Source organism: Synchiropus splendidus, chromosome 5 (genome assembly GCF_027744825.2).
Source record: "Synchiropus splendidus isolate RoL2022-P1 chromosome 5, RoL_Sspl_1.0, whole genome shotgun sequence".
In the NCBI taxonomy this organism is placed as follows: Eukaryota; Metazoa; Chordata; class Actinopteri; order Syngnathiformes; family Callionymidae; genus Synchiropus; species Synchiropus splendidus.
Genome location: NC_071338.1, coordinates 5350407 through 5377528, shown reverse-complemented (window position 1 = coordinate 5377528; position 27122 = coordinate 5350407). Strand labels below are relative to the sequence as shown.

Here is a 27122-nt window from a genome sequence, read left to right as displayed (position 1 = left end):
TGCTCTTTCCACTGTACTGCGCCGTCAAGCTCTTAATAGCACGGTAATGACACACCCTGATTGTCTCTGTATATCAAACTTACAGCAGACTTCACAATACCTTTTTCAGCTGGACCGGTTAACTGGAATAAAAAAATAAAAGCTTTTACTCACATTGCTAATATGAGCCAAATGCTAATGCTATTGCTTTACGACTGGTCACGGAAAAAAGACTTGAACAAATACAACAAACAGCTCCTTTCCAAGGTTTTCCATCCACAAAAAAGTGGCTATTGAAATCACTCACGTCAAGCAGTCTCTCCATGATATATTCATTATAGTTGATGAATTTAAAAGAGGGAGAAAAGTGAAGACGTGGCGTGTGCTCTGGTCTCTCCCTCCTCTGACAGATGCTGCATAGTAATAGAGACGAGACGACGCTCCGCTTTAAGGCTCAGCACCTTAATAGCCCGTATGATGACACGTTATCTATGGTTTGTGCATATAATCGCCAAACTAAAGGCAGTGACCCCCGGGTGCCAGTTCACCCTCTGACTCTTGACATCTTTATAATTAACTGGGAAGGTCTAATCTCTGCCTTCAAATGACACGTGGCCACATTCCATTTAATATGCTTATAAGCAGTATGTATTATTCAAATATGCAGATGAGGCTCTGTTAGTTTGTCTCTCCTGTCATGGTGGGAGTCACCCGGGCCACTAATGGAGCTGCCCTTCTGAAATTGTCATTCCCTGAGAAGGACAACAAAGTTTGGTTTCCTGCTTGGAGACACTCAGCAAGGACATTTAACATATTTATTGGAGCTTCATAAGTCAGTCAGTTAGGACTCCTGTAAGCCTTGGTTTTCCGTGCAAGGTTAGCTACGTTTCTTGACAACTGGTCCTTGTTGGATTTTGAGTTTTTTCAATAGCAGTCTTGACTTCTTTAACAATAAGGTAGTTGTTTTTATTGGTTATTGGTTACCTTGTGTACTGCACACATGATTTACTAATGGCGTTTGTTTTGAGAGGTGTTGGGCACATAAATGAGGAGCAAAAGTGGCTTATGGTGGGGACGATGATTATAATGGGTTTTACTTTAGGCTAGGCTACTATAAAAGCTGGCTTTTTCTCACCTGAAATCTATCACTGCTTCTCACCTCATTGCAGTTTGCCTTCAGAGCCAACAGATCTGTGGACGATGCAGTGAACCAGGCCCTTCATTTCGTTCTGCAGCATCTGGACTGCCCAGGAACCTATGCCAGGATCCTGTTTGTAGACTTCAGCTCTGCCTTTAACACAATTCTCCCAGCTCTGCTTGAAGACAAGCTTCGCCAGCTTGACGTGCCTGACTCCCTCTGTAGATGGATTACAGACTTCCTGACCAGCCGAAGTCAGCGTGTGCGGCTGGGGACGACTGTCTCCGACACTCTGACCCTCAACATCGGGTCTCCTCAGGGCTGTGTTCTCTCTCCATGGCTCTTCTCTCTGTACATTAACTGCTGCACCTCCAGCCACGAGTCCGTGAAGCTGATCAAGTTTGCGGATGACACCACCATCATCAGGCTCATCTCAGGTGGAGATGAGTCGGCTTACAGGAGGGAGGTGGAGCGGCTGGTGTCCTGGGGCAGCCACAACAACCTGAAGCTCAACCCCCAGAAGACAGTGGAGATGTTTTTCTGATGTTGATTCTGATTCTTACAGGATTTGTGTGTGTGGGGACAAAATGACAAAAATGACAACAAAAAAAAACAACTAACCCCTTATACTGACGCCGATGACTAATGGTCATGTAAATAACTTTGGAGGTTGACTCCACTCCATCCATGTCTGGGAGCTGGACCATTTGCATGACAACCCAACATAACCACAGTGCTGTCAACTTTGCCGCTTGGTGGAGGTAGTAATTATTTTATGCAATTAAAAACTTGACACTGCAGCTCAACCTCTTCAAGTCAAAATATGCAATATATTTTTCCAAGTAAATATTTCTAGATATTCGGCTACAGACATTTGAGACATCTTTTACTGTTAATGAACTGGCAAGAGGTCACAAAACCACCCTGAAGTAAGAAGTGCTAAACTGGAGATTTACTTGAAAATGATTCAGGGCTTGAAACTGACAGCAGTCAGGTATCACAGACCATTATGTTCAAGTGGTTAAACAAGGATACAAAGATGTAATGTGCGAAATAATAATAAAGCAGCAATTAAACAACATAAATTATAAAAAATGCTTGTCATTTGAGGCTAAATATTGTCATAAAAAAACAACTTGGGGATGGAATCAGTTGTTCTTGGTCCATGTATCAATGTATCGATAAGACACTTCAATTTATGACTTTGGCAATTGTGTAAACCAGTAAATACAAATGTGTACTCACCACTGTCACTCCAGGTTGTGTAGCTTGCTCTGTTTTCATCCTTCTGGTTTGAGGTGTTTGGTCAGCAGGACAGCTTTAGGTGGAGTGAAGCTCCAAAGTTTTTTATGGATGCAAAAGCTAACAGGGCAGGAAGAAAGAGACTCTTATGTTCACTTTTGGCTTCAGTTACTTTGAGAAGCTGCTGGTCGTTCATGGGTCGGAGGCTTCAGTGAGGCGGCACCTGAAACACGAAGCCTTCAGTCCTCTGTGGAGCTGCAGCAGCAGCTCAGTTGGCTCACACCCTCACTCACTCTCAATCACATGTGAGACTGTTGTTCCATCACTCTTGAATGTCATTTATAGCGGCATCATTCAGCTATAACTTAAGACCCGCACGACACAATCAATGTGAATGTTCAGTGATGTACTCTGACTGAAGTGACTTAGCGATCAGTTAAAGCACAAGTAAACCAAACAGTCATGATACAGATAAAGAAAAGTACAACTAATCAACTGAGAAATGACAGTTTCTCTTGTCAATGAAACATGTACACCATACACAATGTTTGATGATTTTGGACATTTTTCACTCAACGCAGCTTGACATCCAGATAAGGAAATCAGATCAACAGAAGCAGCTTCAGACAATTTTGAATCTCTGCGTTTTACCACGCTTAGAGCAATTACTGAATTTCTGTCACATTCATTCATCAGTGTTGGCACTTTTGGTATTAAGCATTCCTGAATCAAACTTTGGTACTTGTCACCCACAGTCTGTAGTTCATTTGGTAATCAAGCTGACATTCCATTAAAATATGGATCTGTTTGTATGAACATATATATGGTGGATGATATATATTTTTAGTGTGGGTGTGGGCCTACTCCAGACACTCCCTCCATGCCACTAGGAAACGTGTAATATTGAATCGCAGTGCATGTCACAACTAAAGGTTGAGGTGCCAACAGCATGCTATAAAGTTCTCTTCCAGGTTCCCGTCGTCCCAAGACTCACCCTCAATTGCAGAGGCATCGGAGGTCATCGCATGTATCGGAGTTGTCCACAGAGCAGAGTGTGCCCCTGCACTCTTGTCTTCGCTGTGGACACAAAGAACAAAGCTATGAAGTGGCAAAGTTGAGTCTGATCTGCTGACCTTACTTCATGGCCTACCCTGCTGTGGAAAACGTTTTGTTGATGTTTGCATTCACTACTAATGAACTTTTTTGTTGAAGACTTCAACTACTGTATTTTAAGTAACGGCACACCGATGTCATACAACTCACATGAAGGATGAATGTAAAGACAGCAGTTTTGCAGCGCTTATGTACTTCTGAAACTATTTGAGTCATGGAACAGCGCAGTGTGGTGGGGCCCTCCAGTTCTGTGAGTGTTGGTGGAACCTAACCCCCCAGCTATACATAGCTGTCTACCAGCTATTTGTATGTCTGCGCCCAATTTGGCCAAGACTAACGTGCAATTTCACCCTCCACCAGCAGCAATCATGAATACCGCTGACCATTACAACAGGCCACACACTTCATTCAGAAGTCATACGAGCAAAGTCAACTTTCAATAGACACCTAGAGCAAAATAGAGGGGTAGGATAACACACAACATACATATGACTACTATCAAACTAGACTTTGTTCTTGCTTTGTTCAAAATGCAAATCACAATTTTAACTCAAAAGCAACCAAAATAAATATTTTTATGATAATATATGTTTATAATAATAATAATAATAATAATAATAATAATAATAATAATAATAATAATAATAATTCAGACTGCTCAAGAACCCTGAAAGAAAAGACTCTGTCACCTCTAGTATTAAGTCTAGATTTAGGGACAACTCGCAGAGACCCACCTGAGGATCTGAGGGTCCTGGTTGGCTCATAGGGGGTCAGCAGTTCTGCAAGATAGTCAGGAGCCAGGACAGGCTTTAAAAGTTATAAATTATAAAAAGTTTTAGAGATAAAGAGGCCTTGCTGCTGGGTTCTGAACCAGCTGAGAAAAGAGTTACAGTCATGCGGGCGGTAGAATAAGAACACATTAATTTGTTTTTATAAGTTGGCATGTGAGGGAATGGGTTTCATTTTTGAGATCATTTCCATTTGAGGGAAACCGGGCTCAAAAGAACTCGAGGAGTCATATAGGATGCCGAGATTTCGGCCTATGGGAGTTATGTTTTTCGACAGGGGGACGCTGCTGTCAGTGAAACTAGGTGAGTAGTAGAAATATCGTTCCATCCACTTAGTGACATCATCTTTATCTTACAGCAACAAAGGCATTTATCCATAAGCGCATAAGCATTCATTAACAACCACACTTGTTGATTTCAAATGAGTCAAATTCCACACCAACTGCATTAATATATCTTCTTCATTTTCTTTTTCAAATGTGTGAAGAGCAGCTGGAAAAAAAAAGTCCTTCAAATCCTTCTTAAAACCAGATTGGAACAACAGAACATCACCAGAGTATGATCATCTGTTCCTTGTGCCATTATGAACATTTCCTAAAATCTTCATTGAAAGATGTTCACAGGTATTTTTGCTGGCAAACAAACCAACAGATAAACATAAAACAACATTACCTTGGTGGAGTGCTTCATCATAAGTCTGTCACCAACCTGACTTCCTTCGAGTGTGTTTATTGGTTATATTAATCTGACTTCCGTAAAAATGAACACGGCCCCTCTTAGTTGAGCAAGTGGGCCTTTGAACCACTGAATTGCGCGTCATTAGCAGTCTTTGAAAGTGACTGTGTACACAACTCTGTCTATAAATCTGCTAATATGGTCAAACCCAGATCAGTAGTTTCTGAGTATGAGGCCTGATGGAGCTTCCTCACAAAAACACTTGTGCCTCATGTGAACCTAATCCAACCCAGCAGCTTTGAAACACCGCTCCATCTCTGAATAATAAAAAGGTGGGTAAAGAGTTTTGACCTCTGCACCAATTCCTTCCCTTGACTGCTATTTGTCTGTAGCTGGTTGATATTGATATCACCTTCTGTTCTTGCTTACAGCTCGTAAACATGAGCACACAAGCGGCATGCATGTGTTAAAGGCATATTAGGTTCTCTCCCTGTTGAGGAGGCTTTATCGAATGTAGATCCTTCCACACACTCGTATGCCTGGAGCCTGCCCCCAACCTCTCCACCACCTCCCACTGAGCTCCCTCTGTTGCACCGCTTCATCTCCACCTCGATCCAGTCGCTCCCCATTGCACCACCTGCCTCATGTCCCTTTTAACTAGACTGTGGGCTTTTCTTTATCTACTGCTCTCATTTCAATCCCAACAAGGCCACTGTCAGTAATTTCCCTCATAATGTACCACTCTTCTTTATAAACTGTGAGTCAATATTTCATCATTAGGATATTTGATTCCTGTTCTAGTTCTTTTAAATAGAAATGTAAACCATCATCGAAGCTACATTTGACTTTCATCAACAAATTTTGTTAAACTGCACAAAATGCCATGCTGAGAAATACACAGTACATTTATGCACTGGTTCACATTGCGTCTGTGACATCTGTTGAAAAACTGCAGAAAAATGTAGAATCTGAAATCCATAGTCAGAAAAATGGAAAAAAAAAGTTGACATTTTAGACCAGACCTCGGCAAGGTACGGCCCGGGGCCCAAATGCCCTTTGACGTTATTTATTTGTTTAAAACTATAAAACTGACATTGTTGTTGTCACTAACATTTTTGCCTTGTTTTTTTTTTTTTAGAATTGAAAGTTGATTTTGAAATGTATGAGAATCTTTAGATGGAAAGTGGTTTAAATTAAGTAAAACACAACAAACAAACATTTTCTGTGCATTTTTAAAGTGTAATTTCATAATCACTTAATTTTTTTTCAATTTATTCTTACCCTCCTCTCTTTGTGTTTGGCAGCCCCTCCATTATCGAGTTCTAGGCGTTTCTACATTTAGACCCCGCAGGAGTCTCCAGGCAGGATGGTTGTCGATGATGCGGGTTGGTGGCAGAGGCTCGCTGGCGGGACTGAGGGGACTTCAGTCAGGAGATGTTGATAGCAGTCACTTTGTTCAGCTTATGAGCTTCACAATCTTGTTGGTACCAGTGGACGAAGTCTTCACCCGGGCTGAACCAGGATGGACAACCACATCTTCTGGCTGGGTCTGTAGTCCCGGTCGAGAACTTGATGTTTGTTGGAAAGAAGGCGATCAACTGACTGGGGAAGACAAGTGGCTGCAGCCTGAATGGAGACATTCCAATAGCAGATGAGGTGTTGTGTGCGTGCTGTGATCAGGCTAGGTGACTTGAAAAGAGTTGGGTACCGCAGTGTGAAGTGGACAAAGTCTTGAGATCATCCGACACACTCTCGGCACCTCATTCAAATGGCATCACCCTGCTGGCGTGAGCGCCTTGACTAACTATTGCTGGGTTCATTGAGCTGGTAAGATTGAATCGAGACTGGAGCGAAAATAACTCTGGCGGCGCAGGTCTTCGCAGAGGCGTGGTAGTTTCCCACAGCACACCATGGTCCCATCCAGGGATGTGCCATGATTGTCCCTTTTAGACCACCACTGAAGTCACACAAATGAAACACTGGACAAAACAAACAAAACAGACCAGCACAAAAAAACCAAACTAAATCACATCCGCATAAAAAAATTAGCCTTCCAAATAATTTTGGTCTTTCAAGTGGAAGTCTAGTGGGAGGGGGGCTCAAATCTTCGCTCCCAGAATATCTATAAAAGGAGATATTTCCCTCCAATTAAACCCTCTCTGTCGCTTTTCTCCTCTTATCAACCACTCCATCCCTCCTTCCCTCGGCATCAGCAGAGTGTCGCTGATATTTACCAAATACAGTCTGACAAAGAAGAAGTGGGATTTTTCACTGATTGAACATCAAAGTGTGAAAGTCTCCTCCTGGAGGCCCGCCCCTTCTATTAGCCGCCCTTAAGAACAGAGAACAACATCAATTTCTCGCACATCAATGGCAGCCTCCTAATCAATTGAAAAAGACACTTGTATGGGGATGCAAATCTAATCTTTGTCTTATTAGAGCTTTTAGAAGACGCACGTAGGGATTTAATGCCAGGAAATAAAAGGGGCTCTCTTTTTTAATCTAAAGATGCAGAGGCGTTAGTAATGGTCCAAATCAAAGCCCTGGGACTGTGGTAATTACTGGAAGAGTTTGCCTATCCTTATTAATATTGATCAAATATTTCTGTGATCTGATCTTGGGGCTTCTGATGAATTTGGAAGGTGGTTAACGAGCACAAAGAGGAACATGGCACTCATTTACTCGATGCAGCAACTACAAGCAAAAGTCCATTCACCTCCTGTTCGGAAGGATTTCCTGTTCTTTACTGAAGACAGAAGGTGAAAACATAGGTTTTCACCGTCTCGCTTTATGAGTGTATTGTGTGTTGCCTTGAGTCCCAGAAAGGTTGTTACCCCCTCGCGGAGGTTCAAAAGAGATTTGTGTCGGTGGGAACTCAAGGTTGCCGTTTCATTGACCTGACGATGGCGTGTTGCAGTCAAGAATGGCTGTAGATAGGCTAATATCCTCCTGGTGAGCAGAAGCCGCCAAACACTGCGAATCATCCCCCAACAATGCGATGAATGCTCAAACATCCCAATACTGAAGGGCAAATCACACTACACACTAAGAAGCGTTTTGAGTCACAAAAGGACACAATTTAAACACAGTGCGTGCCCCCCTCCTCACATTAAGAGAAACTTAAAGGACTGAAACTGTTTTATATTGAATATCACAAATTCCTTCATACATTTTCAAGTGTGTGACTTGTGAATGGCCCTGCTCCAGTCTGCATGAAAGGCTCTGATTTCTCGACAATGTACTGAAAAGTCCACCGTTTCACAAGCACAAAAAAAATAGTTTGCTTTAGGTTTTATTAAGATAAATGGGGGCATTATGAAATATCATATAGAACTATTGATATATCTGTAGAAGATTCTGTAATCTCAGCTTGCAAGAAAACTTTGTGAGTCACGTATCACGACACTTGTGGCTTTAAATCTGTAATGAATTTCACTCAAGTTAATGTATTTAAAGCTCTTATGAGCCACAAAAAAAGTAAGTTGGAGAGTTCTTGTTTCCCACAAACCCCAAATTCAAACAAAGTTTCACGTCATGTCCTGAGTCACCTGTTTTAAATCAGCACAAGTCTGTATTTTATTGGAGGTTAATTCCTTCAAATTCGTGCAACAGAAACCTCCAGCTCTGAGTAGGTAAACAAAGGAGCATGTGGAGATCATTGACCGCTCCTCGCTTGAAGCCTTCTGCAGTGCATTGGATGCACTGAGACGATGACTCTGATTGATTTTGGTGCATTAATTTCTTAATTAAGACCCTAAAAGAAGACCACTAGCACTGTAGCCACACCATCCAGTTGAGAATTGCAATGTGTACTTTTGTATCACACATGCTGATCTGAACATGAACAGCAATACATTATCAAGGATTTTGGGATCAATTTTCAGCGGTAAGGGTTATACCTGAAAGGTAATCAATACACAGAGTGAGGCCTTAAACTTTATAGCTGCACCATTACCTGCCCAAGGAAAAGCCTCGCGCACCGTTTCAATATCATCCCGGCGAGATTTAGACGAAGAAATCCATCCTCTTGATGTTTTACTTAAGTCCTTTGTCTGCTGTTTCTTGCCAATTGTAGGGTAGTGACAGCTCATCACCTAGAGGGATTCATAGGAGTCCAATGTTTTTTTGTTTTTTTTAAACTGATATGGTGTTTGTCAACAATGAATTATTCTCCATCATAGTCAATATAATAATGATGAAGTGGTTTAGGTTAGTCAAGCATCAAGCATCTACTCCTCTCTTGCTCTGCAATACACACTACACACGTGTGATGAAATCTGCCATCCATGGAAACATATATGTTTGTTCAGAATGTGCATCAAAATGAAATGAATAAAAATTAAAGATGAAGCAAGATGGCAGACTTAACCTATTATTTTTGCCCAGCATTGTGAAGGAAGCTCACGAAAGCACAAATATTCATAGCCTCAATATGGTGTTGGTTCGAGGAACAGGCCTTGAAGCACGCAAGCATTTCTTTTTCTCCATCAGCACTTGACCTGTATCATGGTCTTATCCAGTCTTTTGATTAAACTGCTTGTATTGACTTAAATGCTTTATTTTGGTTCAAAAAAAAAAAACAAAAAAAAAATGAGTTTGTACACACTTTTGGACAAGCAGTATTTTTTTTTCTTTTTGACCAACAGAGATAATGACAGGAAATAGTTTACGGCTTAATCATAACCTGCTTGCCACTTAACCTTGATGATGTTTCGTGTTCCTTTGACTGCGATTGCACGAAGGGTATTGAGTGAAGCCTTTTATTAACCGACTCATCCTCCGTTCTGTTAATGAACAAGTCGACACTTTTGTACTGACAGGCAGCTAATTTGAGTCAGGGTCACACCGGCATTGTGCCGCTAGCTAATGGGTGTGTGAGGCATTATAGATGCGCTTGTTTCCGCAGCTCATTTACTGATGAATAGAAGTGAAGAAAACAGCTGCTTCTTTACAACTTGAGAAATGAGCAACAGAGTCAAGTTCATGTAAAATATTAAGCCCCAATCTTTTTTTTTTATTTACACTGCTTCCGTCCACGAAGGTAAAACTTTAATGGTTTACATATAAACACGTGAAAGTAAAAACAATGAAAGAATCAAGTTTTCAATCCTTGAACGAATAAAGACTTCTCTTGCAGGTCATCAAAGATCACTTATCCTCCTCCACCGATGAGTTGTGTACACACGAAGTCAAGCCTGTCATGATTCTGCTTTTATTTTGTCTCACTGTGCGATTATCATCGGAGTCGGAGTCAATAAAATTCACTCCCCAGTTATGTGTACAGCTCCTTCGACTAAACTACAACCTTTCTTGTCTCCATGAGTCGTTTGCTCTGTTGCAGACTGCAGTGGCAGGTGTCCACCCTCTGGTTGCGTATAGTAATAACTACATCAGGGTTCATATTTGCAGCTTGGCTTGTTTAAGTGTCAAAACTCCAAATTTAAATAAATAAATAATAAAATTACAAATGTGCAATCAAAGTCAAACAGTGAACATCAGCAGAAAACGTTTCAAATTTAAAACATCTTTCATGACCAGAGAAGACAAAAGTTTCCTTTTGTCTGCTTGCCTAACAATAATCCCCCTGTTATTTTAATATATATTGCATCAAATTCACATACATACGAGCCTCATATATAAAATGCTTTTATGACTATAATGATGAGTCGCAATTGCTGTTCTTGTGGACAATGTTTCAGGCAAGACAGCAAGGTACGGATCCTGACTGATTTCATCAGTACGATTTCATCGATATGATTTAACTCATTGCGAGCCTTAACAACTAAGCTAAAGAAAATGAATAAATGAAGGAAGGAAAGAAGGAATGAAGGAAATGCCATTACATTTATCAAAGAATTTGAAGAAATCCATTTTGAGCACGTAAATAACGGATTAGCGGTGAAATGGATTCCTGTATTGTTTTGGATGTTTAGGTCCTGTCTGGTTGTTTTTTGTCACAGTTCTTTCCTAATGCGTGAATCCATTTTCTTGTAATTAATTGTTTCAAACGAACGGTACTCAGTTCATTCTCGATTGGCATTAACAAAACCAAAATGAACGTTTTTAAAGACATGACTGTCGCCATGATATTTGTGTACAGTATAAATATGTGCAGGGCTAACTCTCACAACGCAGCTTATTTCTCCTGAGGAGATATGGCACACACATATGGCTATATCCACACCTTGGATGAAAAGGAATCAGTCCAGGTATCAATTCATGATTCTTCGTGATCTCAATGCATCGGCGGTCTTCCAGGCGTGCTTGGCTCATTTTCTTTTTCTCCATGTAAAAATCCTTGTCCCAGTGGCAGCTCATTGTTTTTAAGTGATGTTGAATATTTTGATATTTTATTTTTTCCACTATTGCTTCTATGTTGCAATTTCTAACTTTTAGCTAACCCACATACTTTTATCGTCCAGTATATTATGACACCACTGTATTTGACCTTTTTAACAATCATTTTCAAGCAGCGTTGATAGTGTTGACTCAAGATAATGTTCTCGATCGCCACCTAAACAGAATAAAACAAAATGCAAAACTCCTTCAGAGATCCAGGGTGAAGATGTGAGTCAAACAACTGGTGCGTCTGCTGACTGACTTCTAGGTAAGATTTTGCAGCCAACAGCCGTCATCTGCTTGATCGGGTGACGCTAGTGTGTGTATGCCTGAGTCAAACAGGCTACCTCGACTCTCAGATGCTTTCCATGTTTAAAAAGATCAGGACCTGTTTCACACCCTGATTAATGACTCTCTCATCTGTTTCTGTTTTGTGGGTGTTTGGCACTGGTTCACATACCATGCCTGGTTTAGGTTCCCACGTTATAGTGAACGATGCTTCTGATATAGCCGAATTAAAAAAAAAAAAAAAAGCACATTAATGATGCAAGTCCACACATGAAACCTCCTGGTCCCATTTGAGGGAGGAAAGCATCCTCTGAGACAGCCTACATTCAGATTATTGATTTATAAGGCTGAATTCAGGAGGGCAACGGGGAAAATGTGTGATAAAATATTAACTCAGGATATTTAGGTATGAGCTCCATGTCTTGTATTTTTCAGTTAATGTTTTCTTTTTTTTGTCCTTATCGTCTTGTCGAGGATTAACACACTCGGAAATGGTGGTGTGAAATTATGATACAAGTGGAGGGGCTTGTGACTGGAGATGAAACCTTTTGAGAGGCAGCGGTACCTGTGTGAGAACCTACATATACCTACATATATATAACCCACACACACATATATGTGTGTATATATATATATATATATATATATATATATATATATATATATATATATATATATATATATATATATATATATATATATATATATATATATATATAATTTGTGCGTTAAGTATTTCATCTTTCTTTTTTGATCAAGATGATTGTGTTAATATGTATTTTTCTGAGATGCTCAAGTATCGGCCTCAATCCGAAATTCAGTTTTTTCTCCCTTGTGAACATGTACAGTGTTGATCTATATGGTGTGTCAACTCCAATTTTCACGCCTATATATTGATGTTGACTTTTTGTTGCTGCTGATGATTTTGTTATCAACATGGCAACTTCCACGGCCTGGATCCACCAGCCGCAGCATTCCGTAGTGGATACACATAGATAGATAGATAGATAGATAGATAGATAGATGGCAAAAACAACATCATCATCAAAAGCAATGATTTGTCACACATGAAACTGAACTGGCAGTAATATTAATAATACTGTGTTCCATCGCAAAGGGTATAAGCAATAGTTAAAAATCTGCAGAAGTAGCAGCACCGTATTGTAACAATAATGTAAGGAGGGGTGTCAAGTGTATTCGGCTCATGAGACTCTAGGTAAATAACACATATCTAAAGACCAAGCAGTGTAAGGCATTGGCTGTCATTAGGGGAAAGTCATGAGAGATCAGTGAAAAGTACTTTCAGTCAGCCTCAATGAGATTCTTTTAAACATTCAATGGCTGAAGGGGACACACAAGTGTGTACAGTGGAGACGGGACAATGTTGACCTTAACCTGGGGCATTGTTGAAAGGTAGAGGACCTCTTCAAGATTTTACCAGAAAATGATCTTCATTCAACTACATTTTGCCTTATTTAAGTCGTAAAACCTGTTTCTCCATGAAATTAAATTAAATTAAATTCTCTGGTCAAATAAAACTGTATTTAAACGGTATAAACAAGTGTTTGGAATCAAAACTTTCGTTTTTTCAGTTCAGTGGTAGAGGGTCATGTGACCAAGGAAATGACAAAGGAAGTCTGATAATAATGTGCCCAACATAATGTAATAAAAATGCACTGCCTGCAGTCCAGTCATCAGATGAGATGAGCCTTTTAATAGTTATTCATTCCCACAGGCACGTCCACTGTTGAAGTGGTTGAGTCCGGGGACTCGGAGTTGGGCTCAGTGATCAGTAGGGCACCGGTAGTTTGAATGTGCCTTTCCGCCCAGATCTCATCCACACCACCTGGATGTTACAAGACAATGGTGATTGTTATCGGTGGCCTCTGGATCTCATCAGTGCCTTTAAATGTAATATTGTGTACAAATGTACTAAAAAAGTTTCTTTTAATTACTTCAGGCATATATTACATTTGTGTCAATCATACTTTTATCAATTTATCTATTGTTTGACTTTTACTGTATACCGTGGTGCCTCTGTTTTTGAACATCTCGTACTTCAAACAAATTGGAGTTCAAACAAAAATGTTGAGATTTTTTTGCTTCGGATTTTGAACGAGAATCCAGAACTCAAACGCCCCCGAAAAAAAACTGGAAAAAACATAACGTGCGCGGACCGATTAGCTGACCCACGACCTGCTTTGTTATTGTGTGTAACGCAGCCTCTGTATGCAGCCATGTCCCGTTAGCTACATTTACTGACTATTTTTTCTTCATATTGAGGTGTAAAACCTTTCCTATCTCCGCACTGGACCATGGTAGAGTGTCACAGGGGAGGTGCTCGCTCTCCACACCTCCGAGGCTGGAGCGCTCTCTCCAGGGTTTGATGTCCTGTTGTCGGCTGGAGCTGGGACAGGGATGAGGCGAGTCTGGGACAGAGCGTGACTTGGTTTATGACTTTGTCACAGCCAAACTGCACAGAACCGTACATTCAGAGCTGGACACGCACCGGGCACCTCTTCACTTCTGGAGAGACGTCACTCACTCGGCAACCCCTCCCACATGCAGCGGCCACACACATAGACAAACAGCGCACCTGCAGCAGACACTCTACATTCACTCCTACAAAAGCCTATTTTAAGGCTTGGAACACATTATTTCTTTTTCCATTAATTGCAATGGGAAAAATCGATTCAGATTCGAACATATCGCTTCTCAAACGGCCGTCTGGAACAGACTGTGGTCGAGAACCGAGGTACCACTGTATTCCAATAATAGTTGTCCATGTAAATGCTCTTACTGTGTAATTTCAGTGCCAGCTTCTTCTTGGTACAGAGTATGTACAGAGTATGTAGCAATACCTTTTGGGCTGACTGGTTCCTTGGCTGTGTTCCACACTCAAGTTCATGGTTTTTAAATACATATGGTCAATTTTATTTTGTCATTCTCATATATATATGGGCAACATTCTTATCTTCTCATCGGACTTCCAGGAGCATTAACCACTCTACAATAGGTTCACCAGTATCTTCGGAAAAACCACCACAAATGCGATTTTGTGAGCTGCTTATCACTGTGGTGAGAGTGGACCCTGAAAAGTTCAAGGTGATCCAGGACCAGCCTTTATCCACCTCAGGTGAGCAGTTACAGCAACTCAGATTGCATTGCAGCTCCCCTAACTAGCCTAACCTTGAGTTTGTTCCAGTGAACCACAGAGGCTGAGTGTGCAATTTTGATGCTTATGGGATTCTTCACCTCCACCCTATCCTCATTTAGTCTGACGCAACAAAGTGGATGCCTTTGATGTTGGACTGTTGGACTGTTAGACTCTCAACAGTCCACTGAGAATACATCCATGTATCTTATCCAAACTGATTGAAACCTGGTGATGCTAGAGGAACTAAGCTTTCCCTTCTCTATGATTCTGGAAGTCATCTTTGAGGTAAGACACCAGTACCTACATTTTTCTTCCTGATGCGTGTATCAAGAGCAAGACGTGCCTCAAGTCCTGATCTGGCCTTTTTCGTCCTCAACTGAGTCACTGTCATCCCTTGACTCATACAGTACTGAACAATAATAGGTCATCTGAACAGTGGTTAACAGGTTCAGAAAGTTTGCACATATTTTAACTTAATTAAGACTTCCCGCCACCAAGGAGACAAAATTTAGTGACGATCACCAAGTGGACTTCTCCATCCCAGGGTGATGTCTGTGTTGCATGTAGACACAATTGACTTTGAAATGAATCAAGTGTTTCCTGTGTTAGGCCTTTAATTTCCCCTCAGTATTCTTTGTGGTGCTTTAATATTTGTATTCAAATGGGCCATATTGTGCATATCCTTGTTTTAAGAGTTTTATACAGTGTTGGGGAGATGACACGTCACCTTGGCATATACTCAAATGTGAAAGAACCATGTTCAATTGTGTAATTTTGTTTTAAAAATAAGCACACTATATGTTACCCAATTAGTTCGCCTACAGATCAAGGGATTGATGACACACTGCACCTTAAAAATATTGCCTCCACAGCACCGACTGATTTCACAGAACAACTTCTTTTGCTTACTGTACAGAATTTCCTAAGAAATAGCAAGTGTGTTTTTGACTGTGAGTGACAGGGACTTTGTAAAACGCATATTTTTAAGCAAGCTGGCCATTTAAAAAAAACGTAATCAAGATATATCTATGTAAATACGCAATTTAATTTTTAATCGAAGCTGCTCTTAGAGAAAATGAGTTTTGAATACTAAAGCGGACAAAAGAGAAAAAAAAATTTAAATCAAATGTACCATAGTTTGTTTGTTAGTTTTTTTTTTGAGAGAGAATCTGATATTTCACGATGAGTTTATATTGACACTGATATAGTTTCATTTATGTTTTACATAATGGGTTTACTGGCGAATTTTTGGGATTTTAAATATGATGTGTACTTTTGTTAATTTCTAACGTATGAAATATATTTTGCACCTCTTGATTTTTGTTACAAACTAACTGTTAATAAAAGCTTGCGTACCAGCAACGTTATTTTGTGAAATTGCGGCATTCATTTTTTTCTGACTGAGGTCGATTTTTCCAAAATCGCTCGTTTTTGACATATCATAAAACATTTCTCATGGCGGACTGCATTATTGTGTTCCTGTACCAGCACCCAGTTCTTCACCACAAAACTCTTAAACTGTTTTTGACTGAGGGTTTTCCCCAATCGTACCAGAAACTTCAAGTTTGTCCTTTGCTCTGTGGTCAACAGAGGGTATGAATATAAAATCATGTGGAAAAATTTGATGGCTGCAGAGAGCTGAGATCACACTTATGTACTCCAGGGGATAACTTGGAAGGGGAAGCCTTTTAGTTTGTAGTTCGTGTTTGAAATACACTTTTGTGTCACCAGTCCTGCAGTTTGTCTGACCTCATATGATTGGTTGTGTTGGCTTTCTTTCTTTCCTTTTGTCTTGCTCTCAGGCAAATTGCTTAAAGGGGATGTGTTTTTGTAAATCTCTCTAGCGGATGGTTAAATGTATGCAAACTCGTTCATTCTACATCCCAAAAAGTACAAAGTCATTTCTCAAGAGAGCATTCAAAGATGTGTGTCATTTAAACGTGCAAACGGCCCAGTTATGATGCCACAATGAATATGCAAGTTTAGACATAAGAGAAGGAAATGCCAATTAAATCATTTAGTCATTAACCAAACTTGAGTGCAATTTTGTGTTAGTTCTCAAATGTATTCCTAAATAGTGGGTACGCATAGAGCACAACTGGCCACAGAGATTGTTCCAAAAAGAAGGCCATACAATGAGTACGTTTGAAATCTTTCTCAATCAAAATTACGTTGCTGTACTCCATTCAAACCTCCTCACAAACCTCACTTGGATCTGGCGGTCCGACTATGTATTTCAAATTTTATGCAAGGCTGAAAGGCTGTGTGATCACTTTTGTGTTTAATTATTGCTTAAGTTACTAAAATTCACATTCAGCATTTAATGTTTTCTAGTCAACTGAAGTTGACTCAAGCACTCCATGTTGTGCCAAGTGAGTGGTTTGATCAAGTTGGGGTCAAGTACCTAAACCTGTAATTCTACTGGGTCAGCTTTGCTTGGTGTTGTGATGCTGTGAAGCATAAATGGGGTGGAAGCAATGAATTACAAATACTCACGTTACTGCAGTTCAGTAGATTATTTGTGTACTTTGATGAGAGTCATTTTTTGAGTAATTTGACTTGACTACAATTCACATCATGCATTATACATCGCTACTTTCAAAATCCTCAAAAAAGGTGCCAGATGATAAGAGGGACAATCTGACTCAGCCTGTAGTGGGAGAGGCTGATTGAGATTATGGAGGAGAATAGACGACTGACTGGAATCGTGGGTCATTGTAATTCTTCAGAACAAACACACATAAATCAGCCGTGAACCGCCATGCACACAGACTTGAATTGAAGTCAGTTGGGAGAAACCATTAAGTGTTGCCCAGGACGGCCAGCAATTATGAATCAGATGGAAGACATCGAAGTTTTTGAGAAATTCAATCGAACCTAAAATCTGAATGTCGAGACAAAGATGACTGCACTGATGGTTCAATTCGAAATAGGTTTAAAATCCAAAGTGGCTGCTGAGTACACTGACCAGACTAATCAATCAATGACATAAGGAATGGCCAACTGTGCTGCAGCAGCAGGCAATTTTCTGGAGGTAACATATCTACACAGCAAAGCCAACAGCAAAAGGTTTGGAGACAACAAAGCCAAAATGGTTCAAGACTTCATTTAAATGCAAAAACAGAGAAATATGCTATATTGCCTTCTTATTCTGCGTGTGTTTTACACTCATGCTTCATAATAGTGATATTACAGTGATACAGCTCAGGGGATTCTTGGATATTATTGTAGCAACCCAGGGTTTGAGTACATTGAGCACAGGCAAAATCGTCAACAAGGCTACGGAACAACAGGCATCCAGAATTGGATTGACACCCAACATCTTGGAGACTCTCTTATCTTATCTGTCAAAACCACTGTCTGTGATTATAATGAATTTATTAAGTGATACATTTCTTTATACATAGCTGCATATTACATATACCTCTACTTTCTACTTTAAATAGCTCATGATGACATTCACTTCAGGTGAATGTTAAGATCAAAGGTCAGAATCAGTGTGTGGATTTGTCCTCTGATCAAATAAAGAGTATACTGATCACACACAGGCAAGGCCTTTGACTTTCACACCCACGCCTCCACGCGTATGTGTGGCAATCATGTGATGAGATAACTAACCTGCGTCCTCATTCTCCTCTTACTCAAGGCGCTGCAAATGAGAATCACGAGAATCAGACGCAGGTGTCTTGACTGCATGCTGCCAGCCACTGTAGAATCTCAGTAACCTGCTGTGGAGATCCGGGGAGAGGCCAGTATTGAGCTCCCCTGCTTTGGTCTGGTCTGTGTGGGCACAGGTTTTGGAGGACCTAGAGCGGTGGGGTGCCTCTTCCTCCAACGGCTGCCTAAATACAGACTTGGATGAGAAGCACTCGCGCACTCATCCCCCATCACCTCATTGAGCTAAATTTTCTGCTTCTGTGCTGCAGCTTCTCTTCCACGCATCCATATCTGCTGTCTGACATCGCTGCTGGGAGCTCGCACACATGAATTAGTGTCACAATATTTAGTTTGCACGCCTACAACATCCCCATGACATGAAACAATATTCTTAATCAGCAATTCTCTGCCTTGTTTTCATCTTATATTATTTATTTGCCTTGAAAGGAGCTTGTGTTTCTGCCACGATGTGTGTTTGTGCTCCTGTCTGTTGCATTTGACATTTATTGTTGATTTTGTTTTATGATTGCTCCATCAACAAATATATAATAGTGATGGCAAGACCTGAGCTGATGAGATAAGGTTAGCGAGTCCCAGGTGCTGAGCTCAGTGGCAAAACACAAACATGCGCGGGCAACCACACGTGCACACTCTCCGGCAATTAAACGCACCTTCTCACTGTCATAACCTTTGGACTTACCTTTAAAAAAATGTTTATGAGGGGGTTGTGCTGTATGTAATTATATTTTTATAGCACTAATTTAATTAGGTGGGGTGGTTACAATTAATCATCACATCCTTTCAGATTAGCAACGGAAAACAATGTACAGCGATTATTATTATTACTATTATTATTGAAATGCAATAAATCCACAGAGAGCAAAAAAAAATCCATCTTGGCCTAGGTTATACAATGTATCATCATAGACATCCTCTTGTTATGAATACGACACTTTTGAATGGCACGTTGACACACGCTTCAAATACCACTAACAGAGAATAATGTCCTCTTTTAAATGCAAAGCCAAACATGGCCATTTCTCTTCTACAGCCTTGTCTTTTAAATACTTTATTTCTGGTGTGAAAGACAACTGCATGAATTAGAAATAATTAGAAATGACGTGAAAATTGAAAATAGTTAATTTTGCATTTTAGTTGAAGCCCCGTCTTTCTCAATTTATTTAAAAATAAATAAAACTATCGATTTATAGATTACAGATTCAATTTTATTCAGATGCTAATTTTGCAGAATTCTGTGTCCAAATAGCATAAAAAAGTAATATACTGTATATATGTAATCCAAATAGGATTTGTTGTTGTATGAACAGCATCGCTAAAACAAAAACAAATAATTCATGTCCAGGTGAAAAGGGTAAAAAAAAAGGTAAAAAATAAAATCATGGAATGAATATCTGCTGAGAAGTTCTGGTTGGTCCCAGAGGGAGTCACACCTGTCAAGGCAACAGGAAGCGCTAGTCCAGAATCAGAATCAGAATCAGAATAGAATTTATTGCCATGGTCAGTGGGGTCTCCTGGAGTCTATGACCATCTCCACTGTCTTCTGTGCGTTGAGCTCCAGGTTGTTGTGGCTGCACCAGGACACCCTCCTGTAAGCCGACTCATCTCCATCTGAGATGAGCCCGATGATGGTGGTGTCATCCGCAAACTCGATGACTGGTGGCTGGAGGTGCAGCAGTTGGTGTAGAGGGAGAAGAGCCATGGTGGTGGCGGCTCATCAGCGACTGTGATCGTCTTTGCTGTCTCTGTGACATCGTTCGTCTCAGTTGTGTCACTAAGAGACAGCGTCGTCTTTTGTTGTAAAGTGGAACATGGGGGTCCAAAAATAATAGTAATTAAATAAATAGATCTGAGGAATTAGCATCGAATATAGATCTGAAGAAATGACAAAGCAGCAGTGTGAGAATAATAGCCGCTTTGATGGGCCTTAAAATAAGACTTCAGAGAGAGGGACACTTAAATGAAAACGTGGAGCGTTTGTGTGGAAATGTTGAAGTCAAACACCCCGCAGAAAACCATTTCCCCCAATTCCTGCCGGAGACCGCCCATATGTGCCTTTCTTTATCCATATTTGTAAGCAACTTGCTGTTCTTTCACCATCACTGCTTTTCCTTCTCACATGCTGCAGATCCACCATCCCTCCTCCTCCTCCTCCTCCTCTTTCTCTTTTTTCCCTCCTATTTACGAAAACGTCACTTGAAGTCCCTCCCTGTTTGAATCTCATTAGTTTCTTGTGTGTTTCTCGCTGTCAATAATCCCGAATCCAGACTCTCTCTATTTCCATCCCTCTCTATCTGTCAATCAGCGCCGCCTTTGAACTGAAAACCACTCCGACCAACTTCAACTCACTCAATCCAGCGCCTCGGCTCCTTCTCCGGCTTCCCCCTTTACTGCCAACATTCCCCCTTTTTCCTTTTTAGTTTGAACCGCCAGAGCTTTTGGACAACACTAGTGCAACCGACCCGGTGAAACTCGGGACTTTTCCCTCTTCTCAGAGATCAAGTTGTTTTTTCTCCCAACTTTGCAGCCGCGCGCTCCTTCCTCCAGGACGGTTCCTGCTCGGGGAAAATGCCGCAGCTCAACGGCGGTGGAGGTGACGACCTGGGCGCTAACGATGAAATGATTTCCTTCAAAGACGAAGGCGAACAGGAGGAGAAAATTTCGGAAAACTCGTCGGCAGAAAGGGATTTAGCAGATGTCAAGTCGTCGCTTGTAAACGAGTCGGAAACTAATCAAAACAGCTCGTCGGATTCCGAGGTGAGTTGTCACACTTTCCCCGTATTACTGTACTTGAGTTTTAAACGCAACCCACCAGTGTTTCAGGATCAGCCCACGAGTTTTCTCAACCCTGTGTTTTTATTGTATTTGAAGGCGGAAAGACGGCCTCCGCCTAGGTCTGAAACTTTCAGGGACAAAACCAGAGAAAGTTTAGAGGAGGGTGAGTCTCGATTTTCATCAATACTGTCAATATTCCCGTCTGTTTAGGACTTATGACAGCAATTGCACCCGTCGGGTGACAGTTAAGCTTTGTATACTGCTATTGCAGCCTCAGAAAAATAACGCGCTGGCTTTATTTAATATAAAAAGTTTCTTCTTCTCCCCCCGCCATGTTAGCTGCGAAAAGGCAAGATGGAGGGCTGTTCAAGAGCCCACCGTACCCGGGCTATCCGTTTATAATGATTCCGGATCTCACAAGCCCCTACCTACCCAACGGATCACTTTCTCCGACAGCACGCACAGTAAGTTCATTTATTTACAACTTTCTGTCCGCACACACTCCGGTTCTGTCACTGTCAAAACTCATAGACACGCCGGACCGGAGAACTGGGCCAGCTGTCACCCACAAGTGAGAGCCTGCCAGAGTGCAAGTGGACGGGACTGTCCCCCCGCAGTCCAGTGCTTAACATGCGAATGTTAGCATGCTAATGCTGCTCAAATGTATTGTCAAGCAGGGAAAAAAAATGCCTTTCGTTCTTTATAACGTGATTAAAAAAAACACGCTAATGCGGTCTATTCGACCATTTCAAAAATCCACGTGATTAAAAAAATTCCACGACATATATTATTAGTGACAGTTGCAGTGTGTTTGAAAAGCATGTTTCCGCACCACTAAATTATGCACTTGCCTTGTGTTAGCGCCACCTCATTAAAAATGCTCTTTTTTATCCTGCAAACATTAGCTGCGCTCACACAATGTAGTACAAACTAAAAATCAATATGCAAACGAGGTTGTTTGCATGCGTCAAAACATCTGCAGGTGCATACATTTGGAATATTTTCAAATGTCTTTTTATTTCAAATTAATTTCCATTTTTAAAAGCATTGGACTTGTTCGGTATGTGCAATGCAGTGTGCCGTCTGTGTTTTTAACAATAGCATGCAATTGTAAATACATTTATGTCATATGTTTAACCACACTATACTGTGCGGTAATTGTGCACACTCGCTGATTTGCTCAGCACCTCACAGTGCGAATGGACAACGGCCCGATTCTTCAGCAGTGTCATTTTTTTATTTTCTATTTTTCTCCTTGCCCCCTTTTTTTTAAACGGTTGCAATTACAAGTCTATGCTTTAGGACCTGTCATCTCATTTTACAAGGTTAAGGCAAAAGACCAAGCATTAGGAAATATGACCCCCCACCCTCATTTAACCCTCCACCTGCTCGGCTAAAGCTAAGAGATAATCTTACCTTTATTTTTATTTTTTTGGTGCACGCCTTGAAAATTTAAGCACATCTGACACATAATGCCACCCTTTTGTGTTGGTGACAATTCCAACTGTTGAGTTCCTCACCATCAGAACCAGAACCGGCTAGGGTGTTCTTATTGCATATTTTGCTTCAGTTTGATTTTAAAACTCATACTTGACTTGTTTTTCAAAAGTCATCTCTACCATATATGGCGGAGCATTTCACCATTCTGTCCCTCTTAATCAACCCTGTATTGTTAAAGCTGTCGGCTGCACCGCAGAATTAGTCACTCATTTTCTCATCAGCACTGACACAGAAATGCACAACAGCACTCATGATCCACACTCAATCACTTCCTTGTTTCTGTGGCTCGATGTTTGCCTGATTTCTGCGTGACTATCTCACTTCTATGTGGTGAAATTATGGAGCATGACCAAGTGATGCTGGAACTGTCTTTGACCTTTTGCACTTTTGATTCTGTGTCTAGAAAACATTATTTCAACTCTAGAGAACTGAAAAACCAAAAAACAATTCACTACCATTTTCCATTAAATAGATAGCTTAAATGTTAAAGCTTGTTAAGCTTAAATGGCGTTTCAGCCTTGTCCCCCGACTGTCTCAAGTGAGCTGCGTGCCCTGCCAATTTCATTTAAAAGTCAGTAGCCCTGGAATGTTAATGTATTACACTTTAGCATAAATAATTCACCTGGACATTGATTAGCTGTCTTACTCTGTAACATCTCATGTAAGGCATATAATATAACGCTATTGCTGTTACTGAAGACGGTCTTTCTCTCTGTCTTTCGAAGGTTTTGACACCTTTCTTTTCTTTATTTTTCACCCGGCTGCTTCTCTCAGAGTGACACTGCTCTGATGTTATTTTTAGGACGTCAAAATGTTTTTTGTATTTTATTTAAAATTGTGAACTTGCTATATGAGGATATTAAAAAGAATGCTTTACTGTGAGAATTCTAAAGTGACCATTTAGTATCTTTTTGAAATTTAACGTGATGATGTGTGTGATATTTGAAAGCCTTCCTCGCCTCCCTGTCCTCCACTGTCGCACAAAGGCCTTCTTATACATATTTGCTAAATCCAAGTGGTCAGGCCATCCTTTTCCCCAAACCTGATTTAACTTGTTTTGTTACATTGCTGTACAATTGGTACAAAATAATGTTTTTTTTTTGGAAGGGGGGTGGTGGGTGAGAGGGTGTGTCTGCAAGAGCAGAGTATGACATGTTTGAGGTCCAGCTATTCTACGCCAGAAACGCAGGCCCCATAATCCACTAGCTTTATTTACAGCCTCTCAGACATTGTGAATGTTTAGATATTGAACACCACTGCTAGCTTTGCTTCTCAGTTTGGCTACAGATTTTTGGTGGAGAATTTCAACATGTAACAATGTGTAGTTTAAGGAAGAACAAGTGAGCGTGAGGTTGATGGGGAAGCACTGATCCCTCGCTCTCTGCAGCTTCTAAATGGAATATATGCGTGGAAATTCCACGTGTGATTAAAACAATAGAATTGATTCTGATTTGTAAACGTCACTAATTTTTAGGTTTTGTCAGGGTTTTTTAGGGTTTGTCAGCATGGTTTTAAAATATATATATATATATATCTAAACCTGCATGTACAGAATCAGTGTTTATATCCTCATTGCAACTAATGAATCGTACGCTTTGAACAGCTCACCAATGGCTTTGTGCTGGTTTTCCTTATCTCCTCCAATTGACACTGTCTCTCCCCAGCCGCGTTGCATTATCACCATAACAATAGTAGATCTTATGGATTATGTGTGTTCGCCTGCTGTAAATGGATTTTTGGCTCTGACAAGAGCAGAGATATTTTAATGCGGATTTAAAGGATATAGCTCGCACCTTATCAAATTGGCTTTAAATGATAATGGAGCCTAATTGGTGTCGGCAGGGGGTTCCGAGGCACAACACGGACACATTTCCAGCCACAAGCTGTACTCTCAATTTAGTCGGAAGGTTGCGCTCCTTTTGTCTTGCAAATCACTTTTGTTTACAAAGTATGGTGGAAGCGGCTGCCGCTCCGTCTCTCCCTCCCACTACCCTTGCTTCCTCTCGTGCTGCTGTTCAACTCATCCACCGTCAGGAAAAGGCGGGAAATGGGTTCTTATTTTCCTTCGACTCAATAAATGCTCATGAAAATCTGCTTTGGATTTAAGGAGCTAGGTTAGGAACCAAAGGGGGGATGCAAGCAAAGTTTGGCACCATTAAACTAAACTTAAGGCCTGCTAGACATTAGCAGTGCTAACGCAGAGCTTAATTAGTCCAAAGTGTAATTGTTCATGCTCTGCCAACAGGAGTATTCAGGGGAGGTAATGTTGCTCCAAATTGTCCTGAGGTTTTTAAAACAATAAATCACTCGCATATTTGTGCCATGATTCAGATGGAGGCTCGACCTCTCCCATCTCGACATGTGGTAAATTGTAAAGTCAATGAATCACAGATGTAGGGGGTTTGGTGGGGAGGAGGCGGTGGTTCTCAGGATGAAGTACAGTAGGGTTTTCTGGAGGCCTGGTGGGTGAATGAAAAAGATTTTGTGAGAAAAACACGACCATGAGAATGCACGTGTGTGAAAATATTTGTGGCAGCTACTGATAGTTGACTGATACTGAAGATGTCGGCAAGCTGAGCTGCGTGACCGCTTATGTTCTCGGTCTGTCACTTGCTCACAAACACCAATGAGGCGAACAAAATAGGAAAACATTTCGTGGATGTGTTTCTCATCAAGTGTTTTTACTAGCTATGACTTTGAGACCTGGTGTGGCAAAGTCACCTGGTTTGCAACTCACCCTGGTTAAATGAAATTATTGATGTTTTAATGCAATGCCATATTAACTACTGCCTTATTCTGTCTTCACTGTACTGTGGTAGATTATGGCTGGTATGTGGGGATTATTCTTCAACTCCCATCAAAACATAAAAATCCTGTGTCGATCCATTTCCACCTCCTTTGTCTTTCCATGTTTCCGATGGTGAACAACTGCACTTTCAGTGTCAGCAAAGAATAAAAAGGCATTAGTTTAACAGCTGTGCACTGGTGCCCCCCTCTTAGCCTCAGTGTAACACCCCTCTTCCTCGCTGCTCTCTCTGCCGCTGTCTTCCATGCATTTCTATGGAGGCCAACACAAAGATAGTACTGTACATCTGGAATGCAACTTTTGTCATGTGGTAAATATCGGTGATGTCACTGCTGCTAGTACACAGGCTGCAAGGATCCTTGAACTATGAAAGTTCAATTATAAAGTCTATAGATACTCTGAAAATATATTTTCCCCTCTATGTATTTCAGTCTTTTTCCTTTTGTAATAATAATACTAGTACCTCTTCTTGCTTACATAATTATTCTAGAAGCCTTAAGAGAAATAAAGCTGTACTCTGAAGAGAATAATATTTGGAATATTTTTAATAGCTATTTATGATCCCATTTCAGGGGATAATTTCAATGCTGTCCTTATGGATGCTCGCAGTTTCTTCATGTGGTTTGATGGGTTCTTTTTTTCCCAATATATCCAATGTTTTCTAATTATTTTTTTTTTTTGGGCTGCAGCATTACATGACTTAAGTAATGCATATTCTATCAATTATTCTGTCAATGAAACAATTTTCTAAAAAGAACCCAATAGCAAATCCATTTAGAGGGCAATGCATGTATATCGGTTGTATCTAGGCAATGCACACGCAGTCGTGACAGATTCATTATCATTCAAGTAAGTACGTAATCGTAAATAAATACGTTACGTTGTTGTGAGCCTATTGGCGCTGAATATACCAATGATTTGATTGAAACTGTGGAGTGGATAACTGATGTCGTGAGGTGATAACTGATGAGTGGATGTCACTTTAACAAGAACAAAGGTACTTCATATAGTTGAAATTAATTGTTGAATTTACTCTTCACTCCAGACATTTACAGCTGCAAATATGCTTAGTGCAGAATAATTATTATTTATTATTGGTATTTTCATGATGTCTGTTTAATGGTAATTACAACTTTAATGTGCAGAGGAGATTTGTTTTGAAATTGTACTAATTCTGTTACACTTGCTATTTTCCTCACTCTAGTGTGTCTAGAACTTCATGCTTTTGTTTGTCTTCATAAAACAATGAAAATCAGGGATAGGTGGTGGAGCCAGATGACATTCATTCTTAAAATCAGTAATGGTTTCGCAGTAAGAGACATGTCACAATGTTGCTGTGATACGTTCTGTCCCTTAACAGGAGGTTTTAATGTGTATATGAAGAATAGTTTGAGCTTAGGTGTCAATTCTACAATACTCCTTGGGTTTTTGTGTTTCTGTTTGTGTTCAGGCATGCTTGTGCTGACAAAGCTTATTCAGAACAGGATCAGAATCCTCCAGCAGCTCACCAGTGGCAGAATTTGTAGAGGGGTGTAAATGGGAGAAAAGCGGGAAATGTGTGCAAGGACTTTGCATTTGTGTGTGCGTGCAATGAGACGCGAGCTGTGGCAACTCTGGGTAGGGGGGCCTCGGGGTCGCACACACAAA

General features: G+C 40.6%; 1 protein-coding gene across 34 annotated transcripts in view; it reads left to right on the top strand.

Annotated features, from left to right (window-relative positions):
* The first annotated feature begins 20486 nt into the window (after nt 1-20486).
* Nucleotides 20487-27122, top strand: part of tcf7l2 (transcription factor 7 like 2) — an 88696-nt gene continuing 82060 nt past the window's right edge. For 6 of the 34 annotated variants that reach the window (XM_053866109.1, XM_053866108.1, XM_053866102.1 and 3 more), the window contains exons 1-3: nt 20490-21151; nt 21266-21332; nt 21509-21633. In XM_053866109.1, coding sequence (XP_053722084.1) covers nt 20963-21151; nt 21266-21332; nt 21509-21633 — 381 coding nt within the window. In that variant the 5' untranslated portion in view covers nt 20490-20962. Of the gene's footprint in view, nt 21152-21265; nt 21333-21508; nt 21634-27122 lie in introns of all 34 variants that reach the window. The other 28 variants (XM_053866121.1, XM_053866114.1, XM_053866117.1 and 25 more) reach the window with 12 other exon arrangements.